This window comes from Homarus americanus, unplaced genomic scaffold, assembly GCF_018991925.1.
Source record: "Homarus americanus isolate GMGI-L3 unplaced genomic scaffold, GMGI_Hamer_2.0 scaffold13603, whole genome shotgun sequence".
Lineage (NCBI taxonomy): Eukaryota > Metazoa > Arthropoda > Malacostraca > Decapoda > Nephropidae > Homarus > Homarus americanus.
The window spans coordinates 131,682-154,689 of record NW_024755719.1 but is presented as its reverse complement, the minus strand read 5'-3'; the positions used below and the strand labels follow the sequence as shown (position 1 = coordinate 154,689).

At 40.2% G+C, this 23,008-nt stretch overlaps 1 protein-coding gene across 19 annotated transcripts in view; it reads left to right on the top strand.

The window, feature by feature from the left end:
* The window catches only part of LOC121856643 (neuronal acetylcholine receptor subunit alpha-7-like), a 128,069-nt gene extending 105,347 nt beyond the window's left edge, over nt 1-22,722 (top strand). For 13 of the 19 annotated variants that reach the window (XM_042352297.1, XM_042352302.1, XM_042352300.1 and 10 more), the window contains 4 exons: nt 7,126-7,254; nt 14,155-14,220; nt 18,310-18,567; nt 19,561-22,722. In XM_042352297.1, coding sequence (XP_042208231.1) covers nt 7,126-7,254; nt 14,155-14,220; nt 18,310-18,567; nt 19,561-19,686 — 579 coding nt within the window. In that variant the 3' untranslated portion in view covers nt 19,687-22,722. The remainder of the gene's footprint in view (nt 1-7,125; nt 7,255-14,154; nt 14,221-18,309; nt 18,568-19,560) is intronic. The other 6 variants (XM_042352308.1, XM_042352307.1, XM_042352306.1 and 3 more) reach the window with 4 other exon arrangements.
* The last annotated feature ends 286 nt before the right edge of the window (nt 22,723-23,008 follow it).

The following is a 23,008-nucleotide window of genomic DNA, read 5'->3' as shown; positions in this document are numbered from 1 at the left end:
TTTTCTTTTTCAGGGGAATCTATGATATTTTTTTGAACTGAATTTTTATATATTTTTAGTTTTTTCGTCTGTTGGTTGTTATTATTTTGTGTTTCTCTGCTTTCCTGTCGTTCCATTTGTCTCTCTCTTTTATTCCCCTGACTTTCACTTCCTCTTCGTAACTTTCTTTTGAGACTTTTGCCGACTTTCTCCTAAGCATCGATCCTGCTTGAGATTTCTTTGTCCTCCTCCTCCTCTGCATGGAAATTCACGTCCAATTTCCTTAATGTTTCGCTCATTAGATATTTTGTTTTCTGTTTATCGTTCACAAATAAATTATTCAAATTTTTGTATACTTATCTTCTCCTTGTTTATCCTGTGTTATGCTTTCTTTGCTTTCTTTATCTTGTGTTATGCTTTCTTTGCTTTCTTTATCCTGTGTTATGCTTTCTTTGCTTTCTTTATCCTGTGTTATGCTTTCTTTGCTTTCTTTATCTTGTGTTATGCTTTCTTTGCTTTCTTTATCCTGTGTTATGCTTTCTTTGCTTTCTTTATCCTGTGTTATGCTTTCTTTGCTTTCTTTATCCTGTGTTATGCTTTCTTTGCTTTCTTTATCCTGTGTTATGCTTTCTTTGTTTTCTTAATCGTATATTTTCTTCTGGTTTATCAATAGTCATGTTTATTTAGTATAACCTAACCTAAACTAACGTTAACCTAAGCTAATCTAAGCTAACATAATATAACCGAACCTAACCTAACCTAACCTAACATAACCTAACCAACAGTGCCGGATTTAGACCTGTGGAGGCCCATGGGCAGCCTCTTTGTGGAGGCCCCCCTCATTATAACTACCCAAGAGGGTGGGGTGGCGAGTGAAGCGAGCCTAAACATCTGGGAGTTCCTGGGGGCGCTGTAAGCCCCCCGGGAAAATTTTGAAATTTGAACACTTCTTTGGAGAATTTTGAAGCCATATGCAGTAATATTGAGGAAATTAGAATACAGCGCCCTGATGGCATTCGTAATGGAAGCGATAATGAAAAACAATATTTTATTTATTTTTTTTTTAATCTCAATTTCGTTATTCCATGTAGTTCATTTTTAATCAATATATGTTGTGGAATTCTAAATATATTATTAGCAACACAAACGATAGCATTCATTAAAAATATACGGTTCACAGGAAAACCAGGTATTCATGAATTTCAAGGAGTAGCGAGCCTAATTTCTATCACGCTTCTTGCTGAACTTACAGTAGTTTTACGTGATGGAGTAGATAAACATGAATTTTAAAGAATGAAAATAAAAATAATCCAAATGAAAAACAAATAAATAAAATATTGTAATATGTGGAGGCCCCCAGATTGTGAAGGCCCCTCGGCAGCTGCCCACTTTGCTCACTCCTGAATCCGGCCCTGCTAACCAAGATCAAGTTAAACCACAAAGGCCTCAGTTTTAACAATACCAATTCGTGTTTCGGGTTTTTAAAGTATTTCAAGGTTTTAGTTTGTTTTGTGGTTTTTATTCGTTTCAAGGTTTTGTTTACATAATTATCACGTTTATTTCTCTTTCTATATGTTTTCTTCTTCCCATTCTCCTCCCCTGTTTAGCTCTTCTACATTTTAATACTTCCTAGTTTTGTTACCCATTAAATAATACCATGTTTTCTTTCATTCTAACCTAAATTTCCGTTTTCTTTCACTCTCCCTAAATTCTCGTTTTCTTTCACTCTAGCTAAATTCCAGTTTTCTTTCAATATATCTCTCGACGGATTCTTCACCTGTCCTACGCCTCATTTATCCTCCCATATTACATGTTATCCCCACTTTATTTAGGGTTATGACTCTCCCTTATGCCTCTGATAATCTCTCTCTCTCTCTCTCTCAACGTACCGATATCAACAGAATGGAGATACAGATTCTAAATGCCACAATACGTTAAACTTACCACATCCGTTATTAGTATTGATGTCTGGTGACGTATAACAGCTGTTATGTTATTGCTGTGACGTATATCATCTGTTATGTTATTGCTGTGACGTGCATCTGCTGTTATGTTATTGTTGTGTCATATATTAACTTGTAAACAATCACGAACAAAAGTCCTCTAGCCACGAACTGCTCTAAAGCCAATCCGTCAAGTGTTTCTCTAGCTATAGGGGGCGTTGTGGGATTTCATTTGACGTTTAGAGTTGTCAAGGGATATTTGGTGTGGATTCGTTCTGCCTTGACACTTCCTTCGTCTTCGTCAACATCCCCATCCGTCCCCTACTGACCCGTCCCCCCACCCCGACCCCTCACCGAACCCCATTGACCCCTCCTCCACTCCCACTGACCCCTCCCCACCTCCCATTGACCCCTCCCCACCTTCCACTGACCCCTCTCTAATCCCTATTGACCCCTTCCCCGCTACCCCACTGAACCCCCCATACCAGATCACATATTTCACAGTTTGGCAAGTCAATGAATTTTATACATATGTACACACTAGGGCGTCTTTCACACACACACACACACACACACACACACTACTATTACTACTAAATATTTACTACTATTACTACTTTTTTTTATTAATGGCTTCCAGCCTCCCCCAATAGCCACACCTTCGCCACCATTTTATTACCTTAATATTAAATATCCTAATACATAAGTAGCTATCCTATCTGTCTTGAGTTAGTTGAGCCGCAGATCTATGCGGCATTCAGTGACTGTAGCCTCATAGTCAATATCTGCAACTACTACTACTACTACTACTACTACTACTACTACTACTACTACTACTATTCCTTTGCTGTCACTCTGAATCGAGTATGACAATCATCCGGCCACGATACAATGATATGAGTTATTAAAGATGCCACCTTCGTTGTTGAGCTCTGAGGTGACTCGAGTGGCCGATACGGGGCTACTTCTAATGAGGGGAAGGGCGGCGGCAGCGTCTTTCCGGCATTGGAGCTTGTCTGCCTCGGTTTGCAGTCGGGCTAACTCGAAAGTATTGACATTTTCTTGTGTGGTGCTCTTCCAAGCGTTCCGGTGTGGAGTGATCGTCTCCCAGGTGAGGGGTCGATTTGACGCTTTTTCAGGTTTGTCTTAATACTATCTTTATAACCTTTTCAGTTGCCCACCAGCGTTACGTTTACCAAACGTTAGGTGACTGTAAAGAAGCTGCTTTGGAAATCTACTGTCGTCCATGCGGGTAACATGGCCAGTCCAGCGAAGTTGTTCATGGGTAAAGGTAGCCTCAATGCTCTTACAGTCTCGCTGCCACACAATAGGGTGGGAAGGACCACTGTTCGATACGCGTGCATTTTTGTAAATAATTGCAGCTTCCTACAGCTGAAGACACGGGTACGGAGTCTGCCACAGGCTTGAGATGCATATCTCATCCAATGTTGAATCTCTTCGTTAATGTCTGCGGTGGTGGACAGGTGGAAGCCAAGGTACTGAAAGTGGGTAACATTAGAGAGGGTAGTACCGTTAAGCTGGATGGATGGTGGAGGTGTGGCTGCGTTGGTGTTCAGGATCTCTGATTGAAACGGCCGACACCTTTGTTCCTGCCTGGAGTCGTCTTATGTTGAAAAGTCCTTTCGTCCGGTACTGGATGTCCACCCCGCTGGCTAAATTGGCACTGGCACGAGTAAGGAAGGCAGCCAAGAAAATGGAAAAGAGAGTTGGTGCCAGTACACATCCTTGTTTTACCTCCGTTTGGATGGGAAGAACTCAAACTGGGTGCCACTGTGCAGTGAACTGCCGTTCGTGGATTGGGTCCGCCGGAGAGCTTCCCTGCTGATAAAGTGGAAGACCTTAGTAAGGTCGACAAAGGCCATGTACAGGTCACGACGCTGTTCTCTGCACTTTTCCTGTATCTAGCGGGCTGCAAAGATCATGTCAGTGGTAACACGTGATGGTCTAAAGCAACATTGAGATTCTGGGATGAAGTTTTCCGCCTTAGGAAAAGGCTGTTTAGTAGGACTCGGGCGATAATCTTGCCAGCTACGGACATCAGCAACCGGTCTCCCTTGTTTCTATAAATATTGACAATGGAGATGTCTATAAGAGCTTGGGGGATTTCCTCCTCCTCCCATATATTCTCCAGGGTTGAGTGGAGAAGTCTGGTAAGCAGAGGTCCTCCTGCTTTATACACCTCGGCTGGGATTCCATCAGGCCCTGAGGCTTTGTTATTTTTCATCTTTTTAATGGCAGTAGCTACCTCATCACGGGATGGAGGATAGCAGAGGTGGGTCAACTCTAGATGCTGAGGGACCTGCTGGGTAGTCAGAACATCCACATCGGTGATTCGGTTGATTAGGGAGATGGTAGTGCTCCTTTCAGCTCTGACGGATGCCTTCTTCGTTTTTAATTAGGGAGTTACCGTTGGGTGAGTGAAGGGGAGGCCGCGCCATGAGTAGCTGGGCCATATATTGTCTTAGCGGAATTGAAAAATTCGCGCATCTTGTGTTGATCCGCAAATTTTTCCACCATTCGTCCTTTAGATTACGAAGTTTGCACTTGGCCATCGCCGTATTCCAATGGAAGGTATCAGCTTTGATCGGAGACTGAGGGTTGTTCGTCCACTCAGTGAAGGCAGCACGTTTACTATTGACGAATACATTGATTTCCTGGTATTTTCACCAAACCAGTCCTGCTGGTGTATTCTTTCGACCTGGCCGATGGTCTCGCTGCAGGTTTTTGTGATGACAGCATCGAGGATATCCCATTCGGTGCTCGGGTTTTGGTTATTTGTTGTTGAGTTGTTTATCAGCCCATCATTGAGCTGCTCTCTGAAAGCATATTCTACCTCTTGATCCTCAAGTCGTTTGGTGTTGAAGCCTCTTTGGAGGGTTGTTGCCTTCGCCGTTTTGGGGCGACGTGGAGGTAGATCTAGGCACTGACGAGTCGATAATCTGTGTCATAGTGGTCTGAGCCACGCATGGCATGGGTTATGAGGACTTCTCTGCGATGTCTTTCTCTGACAATGATGTAGTCAATGAGATGCCAGTGTTTGTATCGTGGGTGTTGCCACGAACACTTGAACTTGTTGGCCTGCCTAAACAAGGTGTTGGTGATAGTGAGGTTGTGTGCAGCACACTTGCTGAGGAGGAGTAGGCCGTTGGGATTACATTTATACGTTCTGTTAGCATCTCTACCAACCCTGGCATTGAAGTCACCTAGGAACACACACACACACGTACCAAAAAAAACAGCATCGTATCAACTATGAAACCTTGATACGAGCCGTGAACACCAACTAACTCCCTAAACTAAGAACACTGTGAGATGTACCGGACTGTGGTACAGCATCAAGACAATGGTACTCACTCTTAGTGCTGGGCTGTCATTGGTCAAATTGCCTTTCATCAACCATTGTTTATATACCAACACACCAGTATAGTGCCGTGGTGCCCCCAACACACCAGTATAGTGCCGTGGTACCCCCAACACACCAGTACAGTGTCATGGTGCCCCAACACACCAGTATAGTGCCGTGGTGCCCCCAACACACCAGTATAGTGCCGTGGTGCCCCTAACGCACCAGTATAGTGGCGCTTAGTGCCCCCAACACACCAGTATAGTGCCGTGGTGCCCCAACACACCATATGCCGGGTGCCAGGGGTGCCCCTAACGCACCAGTATAGTGCCGTGGTGCCCTAACACACCAGTGATATAGTGCCGTGGTGCCCCCAACACACCAGTATAGTGCCGTGGTGCCCCTAACGCACCAGTATAGTGCCGTGGTGCCCCTAACGCACCAGTATAGTGCCGTGGTGCCCCTAACACACCAGTATAGTGCCGTGGTGCCCCCAACACACCAGTATAGTGGCGCGTGGTACCCCCCGGCGGCGGAGGTTCGGCTTGAAGAGGTCAAGTCTAGAGAGTGGAGGCGAACCCTGGCCTTACTACTCCTGCTGATCGATTCGCTGAACACCCCAAGTCTTGCACGCTCCAGCCCCTGTAAATAATTGTGCAGAACGCAGGGTGGTTGGGTGGGTGGGTGGCGGTTCTTGAGGTGGTTGTGGTGGTTAGATGGGTGGGTACGAGAGAGATATGGATGGATGGATAGACGGATGAATGAATGAATGAATGAATGGGTAGTAGAGAGATTTGTGTGGAAGGATGGAATAAGAAGAAAAAGGTATATATATGTTTGAATTCCTGGGTGCGGTTCTTTGGGCAGTTGTATGTGAAAGAGAGAGAGAGAGAGAGAGAGAGAGAGAGAGAGGTTATTGCTATGGTTGTGAAATAGAGACAGGTAACCCTCTGTGGATGGCGGTTATAACTGTAAAAATTATTGTATGATATTTTAACCTTTTGAAGATTATGAATTAGACCATTATCATCCTCAAAGGGTTAAATCGGCGCCTTCAAAGGGTTAAACTGTCGTCGTAAAAGGGTTAATACAACCTATTCAAAGGGTTTAGTTATCAGTATTATATTTAGAAAACTCTCCACAATCAATGTTTTCAAATAAATTACATAAACCGTATATTTATATTCCATTTGTGGTTATTATTATTATTATTATTATTATTATTATTATTATTATCAATATTATTACTATTATTATTATTTTTATTATTATTATTATTATTATTATTATTATTATTATTATTATTATTATTATAATATACACCTTTGCCGCATTGCTCTCCTATATTTACAAAAGTTTCACAAAATTTCAATCTATCGTATGCAAATTCTCTCTCTCTCTCTCTCTCTCTCTCTCTCTCTCTGCGTCCTCCACACTAAACAACTTTCTAAATAAATTATTTTGCTGGTTGTCTCTATACACGCGAGCTCTCATCTCTAATTTCCTTTTTTACTTTCTCTTTCTCTCCTTTCTCCAGTATTTTCCCCCCAGTCCTCCTGTTACGACTTTCTTTCACGGCGTGTGATTATCCTGGTTCGTCTCTCCCACCAGCTATTTCACGTATAAATCCCTGGGTTAATTAATCCCCTGAAATGTACCCAGAACTTAATCTAACCTATCCTACCATAACCTGACCTACCATCAACCTACCATAACCTGACCTACCATAACATGACCTACCATAACCTAACCTTACCTGACATAAACATGATAAAACATGTACATTAACTTCACACAGATAAATAATTCGTGTCTCTCCCTCTGTGTCTCCCCGCGCAGGTGAAAAGCCTCTTCCTACAGTGGTTACCGTGGGTGCTGCGGCTGCATCGACCGGGGGAGAAGATCACCCGTAAGACAATAATGATGAGCAACAAGATGAGAGAGCTGGAGCTGAAGGTACGGCAAGAAGTAAGACATTGCTCACTCTTTTATTGACAGTGTGTGTGGTGGTGTTGGTAGGTACAGTGTACAGTGGCCGCTGCTCCTAGCATAGGTAGTGAGGGACATCTGTACTGTACTGTAGGAAGGGAGGTGTCTATATGTATGTATATATCTGTATATTTATTTATATATATATATATATATATATATATATGTATGTATATAATAATAATATGTATATATATATATATATATATATATATATATATATATATATATATATATATATATATATATATATATATATATATATATATATATATATATATATGTCTGTGTTTTTTGGTGTTAGAAAGATGTGTAATAAATGTGTTTTGGTGTTTAGAGGAGAGGTTCATTATGTGTTAGAAGGTCTGAGTGTTGAAGGTAGATTAATTGAGGGTGGAGAGTGACACAAATGTGTGTGTGTATATATATACAGTGTATATATATATATATATATATATATATATATATATATATACCTATATATATATAATGTGTGTGTGTGTGTCAGTGTGACGTTTTACTTGTACGTCAGCACTGTTGAGAGTTTTAATTCGTCTTTGTGTGTGTGTACGGGTTGTGTGTGTACGTGTGTATGTGTGTCTCGGGTTGTATGTTTTGTAGGTGAGTTTGTGGTCAAAAGTGTGTGTTTACTGCAAGCAGCTGAGTGAGGGTGTGTAGTGTAGTGTTTCACAAACTAATTATTACCATCAGTGTTATAATAAATGATGTTAACAGTTAGTGGTACAATGAATGATGTTAGCTGTTAGTGGTACAATGAATGATGTTAACAGTTAGTGGTACAATGAATGATGTTAACTGTTAGTGGTACAATGAATGATGTTAACAGTTAGTGGTACAATGAATGATGTTAACAGTTAGTGGTACAATGAGTGATGTTAACAGTTAGTGGTACAATGAATGATGTTAGCTGTTAGTGGTACAATGAATGATGTTAACAGTTAGTGGTACAATGAATGATGTTAACTGTTAGTGGTACAATGAGTGATGTTAACAGTTAGTGGTACAATGAATGATGTTAACTGTTAGTGGTACAATGAGTGATGTTAACTGTTAGTGTTATAATAAATGATGTTAACAGTTTATGGTACAATGAATGATGTTAACTGTTAGTGGTACAATGAATGATGTTAACTGTTAGTGTTATAATAAATGATGTTAACAGATTGCGGTACAATGAATGATGTTAACAGTTAGTGGTACAATGAATGATGTTAACAGTTAGTGGTACAATGAGTGATGTTAACAGTTAGTGGTACAATGAATGATGTTAGCTGTTAGTGGTACAATGAATGATGTTAACAGTTAGTGGTACAATGAATGATGTTAACTGTTAGTGGTACAATGAATGATATTAACTGTTAGTGGTACAATGAGTGATGTTAACTGTTAGTGGTACAATGAATGATGTTAACAGTTAGTGGTACAATGAGTGATGTTAACTGTTAGTGGTACATATAATGATGTTAACTTTCAGTGGTACAATGAATGATGTTAACTATTAGTGGTACAATGAATGATGTTAATTGTTAGTGGTACAATGAATGATGCTAACAGTTAGTGGTACAATGAGTGATGTTAACTGTTAGTGGTGCAGTGAGTGATGTTAACAGTGGTACAATGAATGATGTTAATAGTGGTACAATGAGTTAAGGTGACAGAGAGAAGGTGGATTATAGTGTTGATCATATAGTTAAAGAGGGTATTATAAAACAAGTATGGATGCTCTGCTTTTGTTTACATTGCTTTTGGGCCAGTGGACGGAGCCATGTTGGAGTGGGTGGAGTTTATTGGAGTGGGTGGAGTGTGCCAGTGTGGGTGGAGCTTGTCGGAGTGCGTGGAACTTATCAGAATTGGTTGGTGCTTATCAAAGTGTCTGGAGCTTATCAGGTGGTGCTTGTTAAAGTGGATGGAGCTAATTAGAGTGGTATGGAGTAAATCAAAATGGGTGGAGCTTATCAGAATGGATGGAGCTTATCAGAATGGATGAAGCTTATCAGAATTGGTTGGACATTATAAGATTAAATGAAACTTGTCGGAATGAACTTACGTATAAATGATGATAAACCTTTTGCTAACTTTAGTTTATGCTCATTAAACGCTTGATTAGTGTTCAAATTAGTACAGTACTTAGGGATACAATAGTAGGTCAATAGATACATATTTAGTCTTTGTTTGCTAGTAATTATCTGTAGACGACTGGAAAGCGGCTGTAGCTACTTCAGGTGTAACTCTTAATTAAACTTTCTCCAGGTGTTTTTGTATTATTGTTATTATTATTTCAAGTGTTTTTAAGAGATAATTAATATGATAAACATTAATGGGTGTCATTATATTAGTGACTATCGACGATACAACCTGGATTAATCACAATAATCACAAACACTGATTTAACAACACGACAAATTATCCTATAACCTGGTTTAATTATATATACCTACAAGGGGATAAATATGAAGTAACAAAAACAAACTAGCAATAGTAGAAGATAAATAAACAATGGGGTAGTTATAATGAGGTGAGGATGTACTAGCAACACCAAACAGTAACGCTATTTAGGGTAGACAACATCATTATTTTGTTCCTCAATCTTCATCCACACTTGTCACACACCTCAAGAGTCACTGTGTATTGGGCATGGGTCAGTTTAGGCCGACCAGCAACACCTAGGAAGAACGACACCTCTCAGTGAACCAGTGAGGAAGGAAAGGTATTTAGATAGCTGGTAGAGGGAAGGTGAGGTGTGAGGGAAGGTGAGGTGTGAGGGAAGGTGAGGTGTGAGGGAAGGTTGAGGTGTGAGGGAAGGTGAGGTGTGAGGGAAAGTGAAGTGTGAGGGAGGTGGTGTGGGGAAGGTGAGGTGTGAGGAAGGTGAGGTGTGAGGAGGTGAGGTGTGAGGGAAGGTGTGGTGTGAGGAGGGGTGAGGAGGTGTGAGGGAAGGTGAGGTGTGAGGTGGGGTGTGTGAGGAAGGTGGGAGTGTGAGGGGAAGGTGAGGTGTGAGAAGGTGGGGTGTGAGGTGGGGTGTGAGGGAAGGTGAGGTGTGAGAAGGTGAGGTGTGAGGGGAAGGTGGGGTGTGAGGGAGAGGTGAGGTGTGAGGGAAGGTGAGGTGTGGGGGAGGTGAGGTGTGAGGGAAGGTGGGGTGGGGAAGGTGAGGTGTGAGGGAAGGTGAGGTGTGAGGGAAGGTTGAGGTGTGAGGGAAGGTGAGGTGTGAGGGAAAGTGAAGTGTGAGAATCACCAGTACAGGTCGTGGGACACTGGAACTCCAACACAGGTAGTAGAACATAGGGGTGGGACACCAACACATGGAGTGGGACATCAACACAAGGGGTGGGACATCAACACAAGGGGTGGAACAGAAACAAAAGGGGTGGGACATCAATACAGGTTGTGGGACATAAGGGGCGGGACACCAACACAGGTAGTGGGACATAAGGGGCGGGACACCAACACAGGTAGCGGTACATAAGAGGCGGGACACCAACACAGGTAGTGGGACATAAGAGGCGGGACACCAACACAGGTAGTGGGACATAAGAGGCGGGACACCAACACAGGTAGTGGGACGCTGCAGTTACCAATCAGAGTTGCCAACGATTCCGAGCGAACAGCCTTTGTAACGCTGAGTACAGAAATGAGTCAACCACTCCCGCCGCGCCACACCCCAGTTGTGTCATACCTACCGCACCCCAGTCTGTGTCACACCTGCCGCACCCCAGTCTGTGTCACACCTGCCGCTCCCCAGTCTGTGTCACACCCCGGTCTGTTTCATACCTACCTCACCTCGGTCAATGTCACACCTGCACCCCCCGGTCTGTGTCACCTGCCACCCCCGGTCTTTCACACCTGCTGCAAACCCAATCTGTGTCACACCTGCCTCACCTCGGTCTACGTCACACACCTGCCTTACCCCGGTCTGTGTCACACCCCGTTCTGTGTCACACCTGCCCAATCTGTGTCACTGCCGCAACCCAATGTGTGTCACACCTGCCTCACCCCGGTCTATGTCACACCTGCCAGAACCCCGGTCTGTGTGTCACACCACCTCACCTCGGTCTGTGTCACACCTGCCGGGCCCCCGGTCTGTGTCACACCTGCCTCACCCCAGTCTATGTCACACCTGCCTCACTGGTCTGTGTCACACCTGCCTCACCTCGGTCTGTCACACCTGCCTCACCCCGGTCTGTGTCACACCTGCCTCACCTCGGTCTGTCACACCCTCACCCCGGTCTGTGTCACACCTGCCTCACCCCGGTCTGTGTCACACCTGCCTCTCCCCGGTCTGTGTCACACCTGCCTCACCTTGGTCTGTCTCACACCTGTCTCACCTCGGTCTGTCACACCTGTCTAACCTCGGTCTGCGGCACACCTGCCTCGCCCTGGCCTGTGTCACACCTGCCTCACCCCGGTCTGTTGAGGAAATGACTGGTTAATTAGGCCCCATTTAAACTTAATACCTAACCTAACCTAACCTCACTTAACCAATAACCAAACTTAATCTAACTTAAGCAAACAACCTAATTTAATCTATTTTAACCAAATTACTAAAAGTAACTTAATCTACCAACCTAACTTACTCCAACTTAATCTAACCTAACTTGCTCTAACTTAATCTAACCTAATTTAACCTTACTTGATCTAAATTAACCTTGCTTAACCTAACCTAACCCAACCCAACTTAATCTGAACTGATCTGGGCCTTAATCTTAATGGGTTAAGTGAGACCAAAGGGTTGGGTTAGGTTAGGTTAAGTTAAATATCCATTTTTAACGTAGAGTGTCCCTTGCAATTTGCTTTCGGCGGGTCTCCATAACACACGGAAGACTCGGGTTTCTAAGCATTCGACCGTAGATTTTTTGTTAATTCCGCGTTAATCCACAAATCTCGACCCAGCTGCCCAAACCTTGATGGTGTGACACGAACAAGTATGCTCCTCAACATCCTTCTCACTCAAAGCCTTTAAGAGTATTGTGTGGATGACCAATTCACCCGTTGGCCACACTAGTCACTTACAACTCAATATATATTAGTTATTTTCCTTTACATTCAAAGAAATTTTAATTATTCTTTGTAGATTTTGCGCGGATGTAAATTTCTGCGTGTCTATCTAGGCCAGAATAGGCAATGTAACCGACTAAGTAAACATAAACCAGCTAACATACACCTGTTATGGTGTTCGTCAGGAGTGGTTGATGACTCATTAATAATCCCGTCTACTTAATGTCTTCGTCTTTTAAATCCATTTGATCCAACAATTATTGTAAAAGAAATGAATACAATTACGTTTTTAATTAATTTCCTTAATCTAAATTAAAATAATAAATAATTGAGAACAATTTATAATGTTAAAACGCAAAATCATCCATCAAATATTGTCAATACACAGAGGATGTACTAAGAGACTGATCAAAAAGAGAACATTTTACCATTCAGTGTTGACATAGAGGACAACAGTTCAGTCTCTTATCATGGACACGATTACTGTCCAGCGAAAGTAAAATCGGTAAACTGCCTCCCCTTTAGCGAGTGTCCCTACCAGCTTGACGTAAGAGCCGATATATTTGGTCAAGTCTACAAGCCGACTACCGTGCCTCCTCCTAGAGATAATGGAGCCATAGTTCTGTTGTGATACCGTGATTTTTGCTGATATTTTTTGCCATTCAGGATTGAGCGCCACTCCGTAATCTCCACACACAAAAAGATTCAGGGGTTCGAGACTACGGTTTTAGACTTGACCAAGAAGTTAAACTCTGGCTTATAACCAGTAATCGCAGCGATGACCCAACGACTTTAATACCTCTTATGATTTCTTAACTGGAGTTCCCTGTAGACGTGTATGTAATATTCTCGAGGTTACTGCCCTTTATTACTTAACGTGGTATATGTTCTTATTAGCAGCATATGATACACTGGAGCATTGGTACAAGATAACCGTAAACTAAATTATAATGAAATCGCTGAGACGTATTTTACAGAAACGTTTACCCAGTGGTCGGTGGGTCTTAGAATGCACAGTAGATCACATGTTCACATTTTTTTTTCCTTTAGTATTTTTTTTTTTTAGATATTTGTAGTGGCAAGGTTATCTAATTGTAGTAGATTCCATAAATACTTCTCACTGGTTCATGATATTGGAATTATTGTACTTAAGAATTATTAACTAACTTGACACAATCATTGAGTGAAGATAATGTAGGGGGTGTGCCTCAGACATCAAGACATGGGGTCATTGATAAAGATGTCCAACCATGTCCTTACTTTGTTCTGAACGTTATTGGTCACTCTACGTGCATTTGTTTTTTTGTTTTTTTTGTAACCTAACCTAACTCTAAATTATACCAGGACATTGTGGTTTATCCTTCCAGAGTTTTGCTGGATGTTAAACTTTCGACTTTATACTGTAGTGTGTTTTTAAACCAACTTGGTGAATTCTGGGAGAGTCATGATATCTATCCCTAAGGGCTCTTGTTTCTTAAGCCCTAGCATGGTATTTTTCAGGGATATTTATTTTTTTTTTAATCTCTTGCGAAATGGTCGCTCACTTTCCATGTATAGGTACACTGTTAGACACTAGAGTGAACACCTTCCAAGATTGACGAAAGAAAGTCATTTTACTCTAGAAAAGCCAAAATTGTATAGATATGCATAGATATATTATATATTTACATATTTAACTCTACAAAGACTAGCAAATCATGTTTCCTTGTTAAGCTAATGAATAATTCTTTATTTGTATTTGTTTTAACCATCATGAATTAATTTCTCAGTAACCAAAGAAAGATTTTAGATTAAAACACAAGAATTATAAAACATTGTCGAGAAATTCAGACCATTACGAGTCAATATCCTCACATCTGTATTCCCAAGTTAACGGCCCCTCTGTTTACAATTCGCCTCTCACTGGAACTTCCGTTTGGACAGTGCCCCTTGGAGGTAAGAGCTTTTATGCCAATGTCATTCTGCGTTTACATGAGATACATATAACATAGTTCATCTTGTTTACATTTTGTTACTGCTTCACTTGAACGTCCATTGAGAGGTTTTTAGAAGCATAGGCTAAAGTATTTTTTTTTCTGTGCATTCTTAAATAAAACTCCATCAAGACATCTGAATATTTCTTTATGACCGTAACTGCAGCGCCCCCTTTATATTGCACTGTTTTTTGAGAAAGACACCTCAGCTGGCAAAAATGGCATAGCAGCCTTCTGTATCACTTTGTACCCTCTCTGTATCCTCCCTTGAAGGACCTCTCAGCAAGCACTCGTCACTCGTAGTTAGAGATTTTCCTCAGTGACCTTCTTGTCTTTGGGCAGCTGTCAATATTGCCATTTGAGACTTGCACATCAGGTAGTGGCGTAGAGTTGGTCGAGAGTCACAGCGTCGTGTGGTGATTTTATGCCGAGGTGCACTTAGTGAAAAATTCCAAGGATATTCTTGTTTATTTCATGGAATCCTATATAATCAATTCAAAATCGTTTAACAAATCTATTTCTGACTAATGTAAAAGATCAGTGTTAGTGTTTGTACAATATTTGATCACGAAGAGTAAGATACATTAGACCTTTTCTTGTTGAGTCACCAATATAATATCATCATGTGTTGCCTCAGTCAGGACCATGCTGTTGTTCCTCACACCAGGGTTGACCAGACCGAGGCAGTATACCAGGCATCAGAACACCACCACCGACCTGCAAACAATAACAAAAGTGAGCTTTGTGTCTCACGTGGAGAAATATTTGCATCATCAACTGAACTTCAGAAGGTGTTGACCGGAATGCCACTTTTACTGAAATACAAAACTAATGAATCGATTCGAATGATGTATCGACGAATAAGGTTTCAGTGTGATTTTGTTTTTATTGACTCGTTTTAAGTTTATTTCAAGTTATGCGATTAATAACTTACGAGTATATACTGAAGATGATTATAAATTAATATTATAACGAGATTATACAAATGATATATAATTTTAACCAATTCTTCCTGTTGACAATACATCAAGATCATCTCGAGTACTGAACAGACACAAAAACAATCATAGAAAAAATACACAGAAGCACAAATTCATATAATGGTGAAAAACATAGACAAAATTGCCATAGAAATTAACACACGAATGATCACCCAAGACTAACACACGAACTTTCACCTCCCCCCAACACCATCCATCAACTGTTTTAAAAAAGAAAGTGGTATTCTTGACTCAACCTGAACTGCTGCTCAGTATATTTAATCACACATACTCAGGCTAGACGCAAAGCTCATGTTTGTTATTAACCATAAATGCATCTTCGGCCCAAATTCACAAGTTGATTAAATACATAGTTAATGAACGAGTATAAATCGTATGCCACTTGGCTGACATGAGATGGACTGGCAACACCGGCCTACTGTACTGTAGTATTGGTGCTCGTCACACCAATGGCTGCGGATATAGTCTCTTAAAAACTTATTCCGAGTTGGGGGTCAGCTCTACATGATTCACTTATAATTTATATCATTTGTCTTTATTTTTTATTTTTATTATCATGATCCGTTAAATATGTTATTATTACTATTATTATTATTATTATTATTATTATTATTATTATTATTATTATTATTATTATTGTTATTATTATTATTATTATTATTATTATTATCGTTATTATTATTATTATTATTATTATTATTATTATCGTTATTATTATTATTATTATTATTATTATTATTATTATTATTATTGTTATTATTATTATTATTATTATTATTATCGTTATTATTATTATTATTATTATTATTATTATTATTATTATCATTTTTAATTTCATTAGTAATAGTAGTAGTAGTATAAATAGTAATAGAAATATTATATTAATAGTAATTATTATCATTCTTATTACTACTAGCAGTAGTAGCTGTAGAAGTTGGAGCAATATTAAAATTATTACAATTATTTTTTAATATTATTATTTTTATTGTTATGAATGTTATTATTGCCAAAATTATTAGTCGTACGTTTAGTAAGTAGTAGTAGTAACAGTAGCAGTATTGTAAAGATGTACTGCAGTAGTACTAACCTGTTTTGTTATTATTATTATTATTATTATTATTATTATTATTATTATTATTATTATTTGTTTTATTATTATTATTATTATTATTATTATTATTATTATTATTATTATTATTAGCACATTCATAAAATTATATTTAATTCTATTCATGAAGTAATTGATTTAGTAATTGGTATAATGACTTTCTTTCACGTAGTATCTTTTAAAAGAGATAAATTATTTACTCTAATTTCATCACAATATATATATATATATATATATATATATATATATATATATATATATATATATATATATATATATATATATATATATATATATATATATATATATGTATATATATAATTTCTTGCTGGTGTTATGTTCATGAATGCTAAATTATTCGCTTTATATTTAATGTATCATCACATATAGTTATTACAGTTCATTAGTAATCTTTATTTGGCTTTAATTCAGAACTTCTCAAACATATTAACTGTTATTGTTTTTGTTAACACTTGCTATACACACATCTACCGGAGCTTATCACCTGTGTGTTTATTTGTCTCTCATTTCTAGTACGTTACTTGTGTAGACTTGTTTATTTCCTAGTGCTTTGGTTGACATGTAGTGAACATAGGTTCTTGGTAAAGTTGTGTGTGACGCAGTGCTGTACTGTAGGTGGTGAGTGAGGTGGTTAGTGGTGGTGAAGAGCCGGTAAGTACTGTAGCAGGGCGAGGCTAGACTACCTCTCTTTACTTCTTCACTACTGCTACTACTACTATTACTGCTATTACTACTATTACTACTACTACTATTAGTGTTAGAGCGGAAGATGATGTTGTTGTTAGTGGTGTTTGTAGTGAGTCTAGCTGCATGTTACTCTATCATCTCTTTGTTAATGATTCTTCATTAAATTTTCTTAGTATTCGACCCTTTTTATTTGTAAGTAGTATATATATATATATATATATATATATATATATATATATATATATATATATATATATATATATATATATATATATATATATATATATATATATATATATATATATATATATATATATATACTACAATGTGGTATCCACTTGCCACTGGATAAATTATGGTCGAAGGTGAAGTATAAAGTTTCGTTACACAAAAGGAAGAATTCTTGATTATTACATAAAAATCAGTTTTAAGTCATTTATGTCGTTGTTGTATAAAGAGTCAACAAGAGTCACTCCAGTTATCAAGAATCCTCCTCTTGTTTTGTACTGTACACAAGTAAAGTCTTCAATGTTTGCCACTCTTTGGTCCATCACTTAAGAGAAGCTTGAATTTCTCAAGAGTTATTAAGAGAATAACGAATTCACTAATCTGGTTTAAACAATGAGCGAGGTGATGGCCGCCCCTGGATCTGTTAAGTCTCCGTCATAAACCTTTCTTGATGACATCCTCAATTATTCTCCTTAACATAACTTCAGTAACTCTGTGTTGCGTCTTACTCCAGCGTTTGACACAAGCACCTGTGAACGCCTCTCACCTGCTGAAACACATCAATTATACCTAATCTTTTACAGTAATAGATTTCATATTAAACATCATAAACAACATAATTTTTTTCCTACAATTAACATCCATAATATTTGAATTGTTATAGAAATTAAAAGATAATGATAACAATGACTAATGTATATAAAATAATTATTAATATACACAACAACTAAAGGTTTATGACTGTACAATATCCTTTCATATAAATTCTCATAATATTAAAAGATCCTAAAATTTCAAAAATTATCACCGCAAAAAAAAAAAAATAAAAAAATAAAACCAAAAAAACCATTGAAATAAAATGTAAAAAAAAACCCACTATACATGAAAACAAACCACTCAGACCAAACGATCAGTGAGACATCAATATAAAACTCACCAACATTGATTTATCAGGTCACCTACCCTTAACCAATACCCACTGAGAGCTGCTGTCTCTTTTTTCCAGGAGAGATCGTCGAAATCGCTTTTGGCCAATGTGCTGGACATCGATGACGACTTCCGTGCCCATACTCTGCCTCACACCCACACCACCAATACCAACAACACGGCTGGGTATATCAGAGTGCCTCACGGTGGGCATTCGGTGGATGACTCTCACCTGGTACACACCTGTATGTCCTCGTGTACCAGGGAGCTTAACTTAATCCTCAAAGAGATCCGTGTTATTACCGACAAGATGAGGAAAGACGACGAGGATGGGGAGGTGAGTGATTGTCTTGGGTAAGGAGTGGGGAGGGGAGATGAGGAGAAGGTGTGTGTGTGTGTGTGTCTAGTGGTCAGAAATATAGACTATCCATGATATTGTGTGTGGATAGTGTGTGGATAATCAGGGGTGTATGTGGATATTCAGAGAGTGTGTGGATAGTCAGGGGGTGTGTTGATATTCAGAGTGTGTGGATAGTCAGAGAGTGTGTGGATAGTCAAGGAGTGTGGATAGTCAGGGAGTGTGTGGATATTCAGGGAGTGTGTGGATAGTAAGGTGTGTGGATAGTGAAGGAGTTTGTGGATATTCTGGTGTGTGTGGATTTTTAGGGAGTGTATGGATAGTCAGGGGGTGTTTAGATAGTCAGAGAGGTGTGGATATTCAGGGAGTGTGTGGATAGTGAGAAGGTGTGTGGATAGTGAGGAGGTGTGTGGATAGTTATGGAGTGTGTGGATAGTCAGGGGGTATGTGGATATTCAGGGGGTGTGTGGATATTCGGAGAGTGTGGATAGTCAGAGTGTGTGGATAGTCAGGAGAAGACTTAAGGCACAAGGGAAAGAAGGGGAAGGAGATGTGAAAATGTAAACTGTAAATAAATAGAGATAGAAACACGAATGAGAGGAAAATTGTAAATATAAATGAAGTGTAAATAAATCAACGACTTATGTATGTGAAATAAGGAAAGAAAATAAGAAAATAAGAAAGAAATCAATAGGTATAAGTAACAGATAGATAGAGGTAAGGATAACTGGGTATCTCTGAGGTGTTGTAGATCAGTCAGCATTCAGCATCATGCCTCAATCTCGGTCGACAATGTGCGGCCGCCCGAGTGTATCCTTATTCTATTTTATTCATGTAACTTGTATGACAAATGATTGAGTAAAGAAATACTTTTTAATTGTTTACATTGTGTGTGTGTGTGTGTGTGTGTGTGTGTGTGTGTGTGTGTGTGTGTGGGACCCTTCCTCATTAACCTGGCCTTTCTCACTACAGGTGGCGAACGACTGGAAGTTCGCGGCGATGGTGGTCGACCGTTTGTGTCTCATCATCTTCACATTCTTCACCATCACTGCCACCGTCGCTGTGCTCTTATCGGCTCCGCACATTATAGTTCCCTAATAATTAGCCAGCCGGATGAAGGATAAGTTGGATACGGTGGCGCGTGTGGTACGCCTTTCCTTGAGGTGTACCTTAAGCGCTGCTATTCCAACTGGGCTGTGTGGAGTAACGTCTCCATACAGTTCCATCATCTGGCTCTCGGTGTCTCTGTCTACAGTGCTTCAGCGCCTGTGGGTTGGTCTCTGTAAAGAGGTCAGCTCCAGGAAGCGAGGCGTGGACATCCCCTTCCTCGTTCTAGTCACGATGCTTCCATAAGTGCCAAAGGGGCCGGCACGTTCCCTGGCTCACGGCGACAGTGTGTCACACCTTCGCTCAAGCCCACGCCCTCGTGAGACTGCCATGGTCCTCCCACACGCCCACACCGGCCTCACATGGCACTAAACGCTCGCCTTAGCATCCACCCTCCCCCTCTCGCTGGCACACACTCACGCCCTGCCCTGCCTTCCCCTATGATCTTGCTGGGGGTGTAGCTAGGACTACCATGACCCACCGGCGGGACTGTGAAGCTTGGGCAACCAGCAGCTAAAGGGGCGCCGGCACGAAGATAGAAAAAAAGTGGAAGTGTGTGTGGAGAGGGAGCGGGAAGTGAGGTGGGCGGCAGGAGGCAGTGTGTGGAGGGTCGCGGTGGTACAACAGTGTATGTAGGGTCGGCGGCAGTGCAGGGTTCTCTCCAGCCATCGCCGTCTCCCGGAAAAGGGCTCCTCAGTGTACTACTTTCGCCACATGAATTATACGCCAAAAAAAAAATGTGCGCAGATCTGTACGCCGAGTACACACGTTTGCTCCCTTGCTCATGCGTCAGTATTATGTGATTCTGAGATTATTGTAAGCATCAAATAATTAATTACATACTTCTTTAAAATAACGTTTAAGCGTTATCTTCCTTTCTCTTAAGCTGTTGAAGCAAGTTGAGTCTCCATGCAATAATCTATACTTGCCTGGGAGCTGGCAGCGCGGCCCGGTCCCTCCCTCACCCCCACCCATCCCCCAACCCCTCCAGCCTCACCACTACCCAGCCCTCACACCGTCACAGCCCTTTTTCCCAGGCTTTTCCACAGATCTCTCTCACAGCTCTGGCCTCCAGTCTTCCTCCTCACTGCCAATCCCTTCCTACTCTCAGACCTATCCTAAATCCTAGTCACCACTATCCTCTTCCTTCTCCTCCTCACCTTACAAGTCTTCATTCCATCCTTAACCCAATCCTCACCCACCCCTCAACCTCTCCACCCAGCCTCAACCCTCCCCCACGCGTCACGCTACAAGCTCCTCGGCAAACACTTTCTGTTTCAAAGGCAGAATGTAGGTTTGTTCTCCCATTCTCGTGTTGATGTACATAAGCGTCTTTTTTGTATTATTTATCGACCTTAGGATGGTTAACCGAGTGGCTCATTTTATCTCCATTTACGAAAGAACAAATGACTCGCCATACATATATATATACATATATTAAATAAACTCTGACGAACTTAAGCAGCAAAACCAAAAATAAGGATTAGAGACTCATAACAAAGCTAGAGGATTAATATTTAACCAGAGTGTTTTAAGAAGCTGTTATTAAACCTGAAAACAAAACAAATGTGGATGTCATATCATATCATATTTTTTTGTTTACCCATTTTCTATGACCACCTAGTGACAATAAACTTAACTAATCCTCCCTCCCTCCCCATACCAAAGACAATAATACTATTAATAATAATAATCTATAAAAAAAAATATTAATCATATAAACAGCGCATCCAAAGTAAAAAATATCTAGAGTGGACTCGTATACTACTGAAAACCTCTGCGCAATACATAGTTTTAAAAAATTCTCTTCACAATCATAGGTTTACAAATGGTAGAGAAATTCTTGGTGATCCCCAACTCCTTCAGGCTCAGTGACGAAAAACACAACAGAGAGAAAGAATCGATTTAAAAATGGACACTTTCACGCCCAAAAGTTCGGGGCAACTCAAGTGAGAAAGTGATGGCTACTTTCACACCGGAAAACAAAAAAAAAAGGTTCTCGAGGCATCTTAAGTGATAAAGCAAAGGAGGGTTTTGAAATGTTTCTCCCCCACCACACAAATTACCTCCATGAAAATCATCTTTCCGCTTGAGAGAAGAGAAGGAGTTGAAGGCCACTGTAGTGATCAATTTCCTAGCAGTTACGACCCACCGGCTGCCTATCTCCGCCCGGAGGCCTTCGTGAGGTACGGTGCCGAGGAACTAACCATCCCCACCAGCAGCAGCAGAAGTAGAAGAAGAAGAAGAAGGAGGTGAGCCACAGTGATGCCCCCTCCCCAACTGTGTGTGTTCTATGATAAACAATCTTTACGTGTGAGGATTACTGTCCTCAATGTACAGCCTCGAGTAGACAAGGTGAAGGGGCTTGACCTTAGCATCATCAAAAATATCAAAGGTTTTTTAAAGAATCTTTTATCATGTGTGTGTGTTAACGAGTTAGTGTGTGTGTGTGTGTGTGTGTGTGTGTAGACTGTGCATGTGTGTGTGTGTGTGTCGGTGGTGGTGGTGGTGGCGACAACGGCAGCGCTGGTAAGCGAGTTTCAAATAGGAATCGTCAAATTTTATAATGTTTCCCTTATGTTTTTTTTTTTTTTTTTGCTCTTCTACGCCCCTAGACGATTTGTTAAAGAGTGTGTTTGTGCGTTTGTGTATGTCTGTGTATATCTGCTAGTTAAAAATTGTTGTAATTTTAGTACTAGTTTAAAAGACGGGGGAGAAAAATAACAAACACTATTAAATAATGAAAAAGACATCATTCATTCTCTTTCCAATTTATTTATTTTTTTCCTTCGGTGGATTTTGAGAACTACTCCCGGGCGGAGTTTTGGAAAGGTTTCGATAGGACGGCGGTGGAGATTCACAAGGGCTGGGGTAATGCAACTAAACATACTAGCTTAGACTCCTTATTAAATGCCTTGTTTGGTCACCACGCGCATCAAAAAACCCAAAATATATTATTATTTATTTATGAATTCAACGTAGAAGACTTTTGAACGCCCCACCTCCCCCCCCCCATTCCGCCAATTTGCGTATATATATATATATATTAATTTTGAACTACCAATTATGAGTTTGTGAACCTTAGTGCGAAATTATTATCATGGGTTTAAAAAAGTAATCATGGGTTTAATGTGAGATCAAGGGTTTTATGTGTGATCATGGGTTTAATGTGTGGTCATGGGTTTAATGTGTGATCATGGGATTAATGTGTGGTCATGGGTTTAATGTGAGATCATGGGTTTAATGTGTGATCATGGGTTTAATGTGAGATCATGGGTTTTATGTGTGGTCATGGGTTTAATGTGTGGTCATG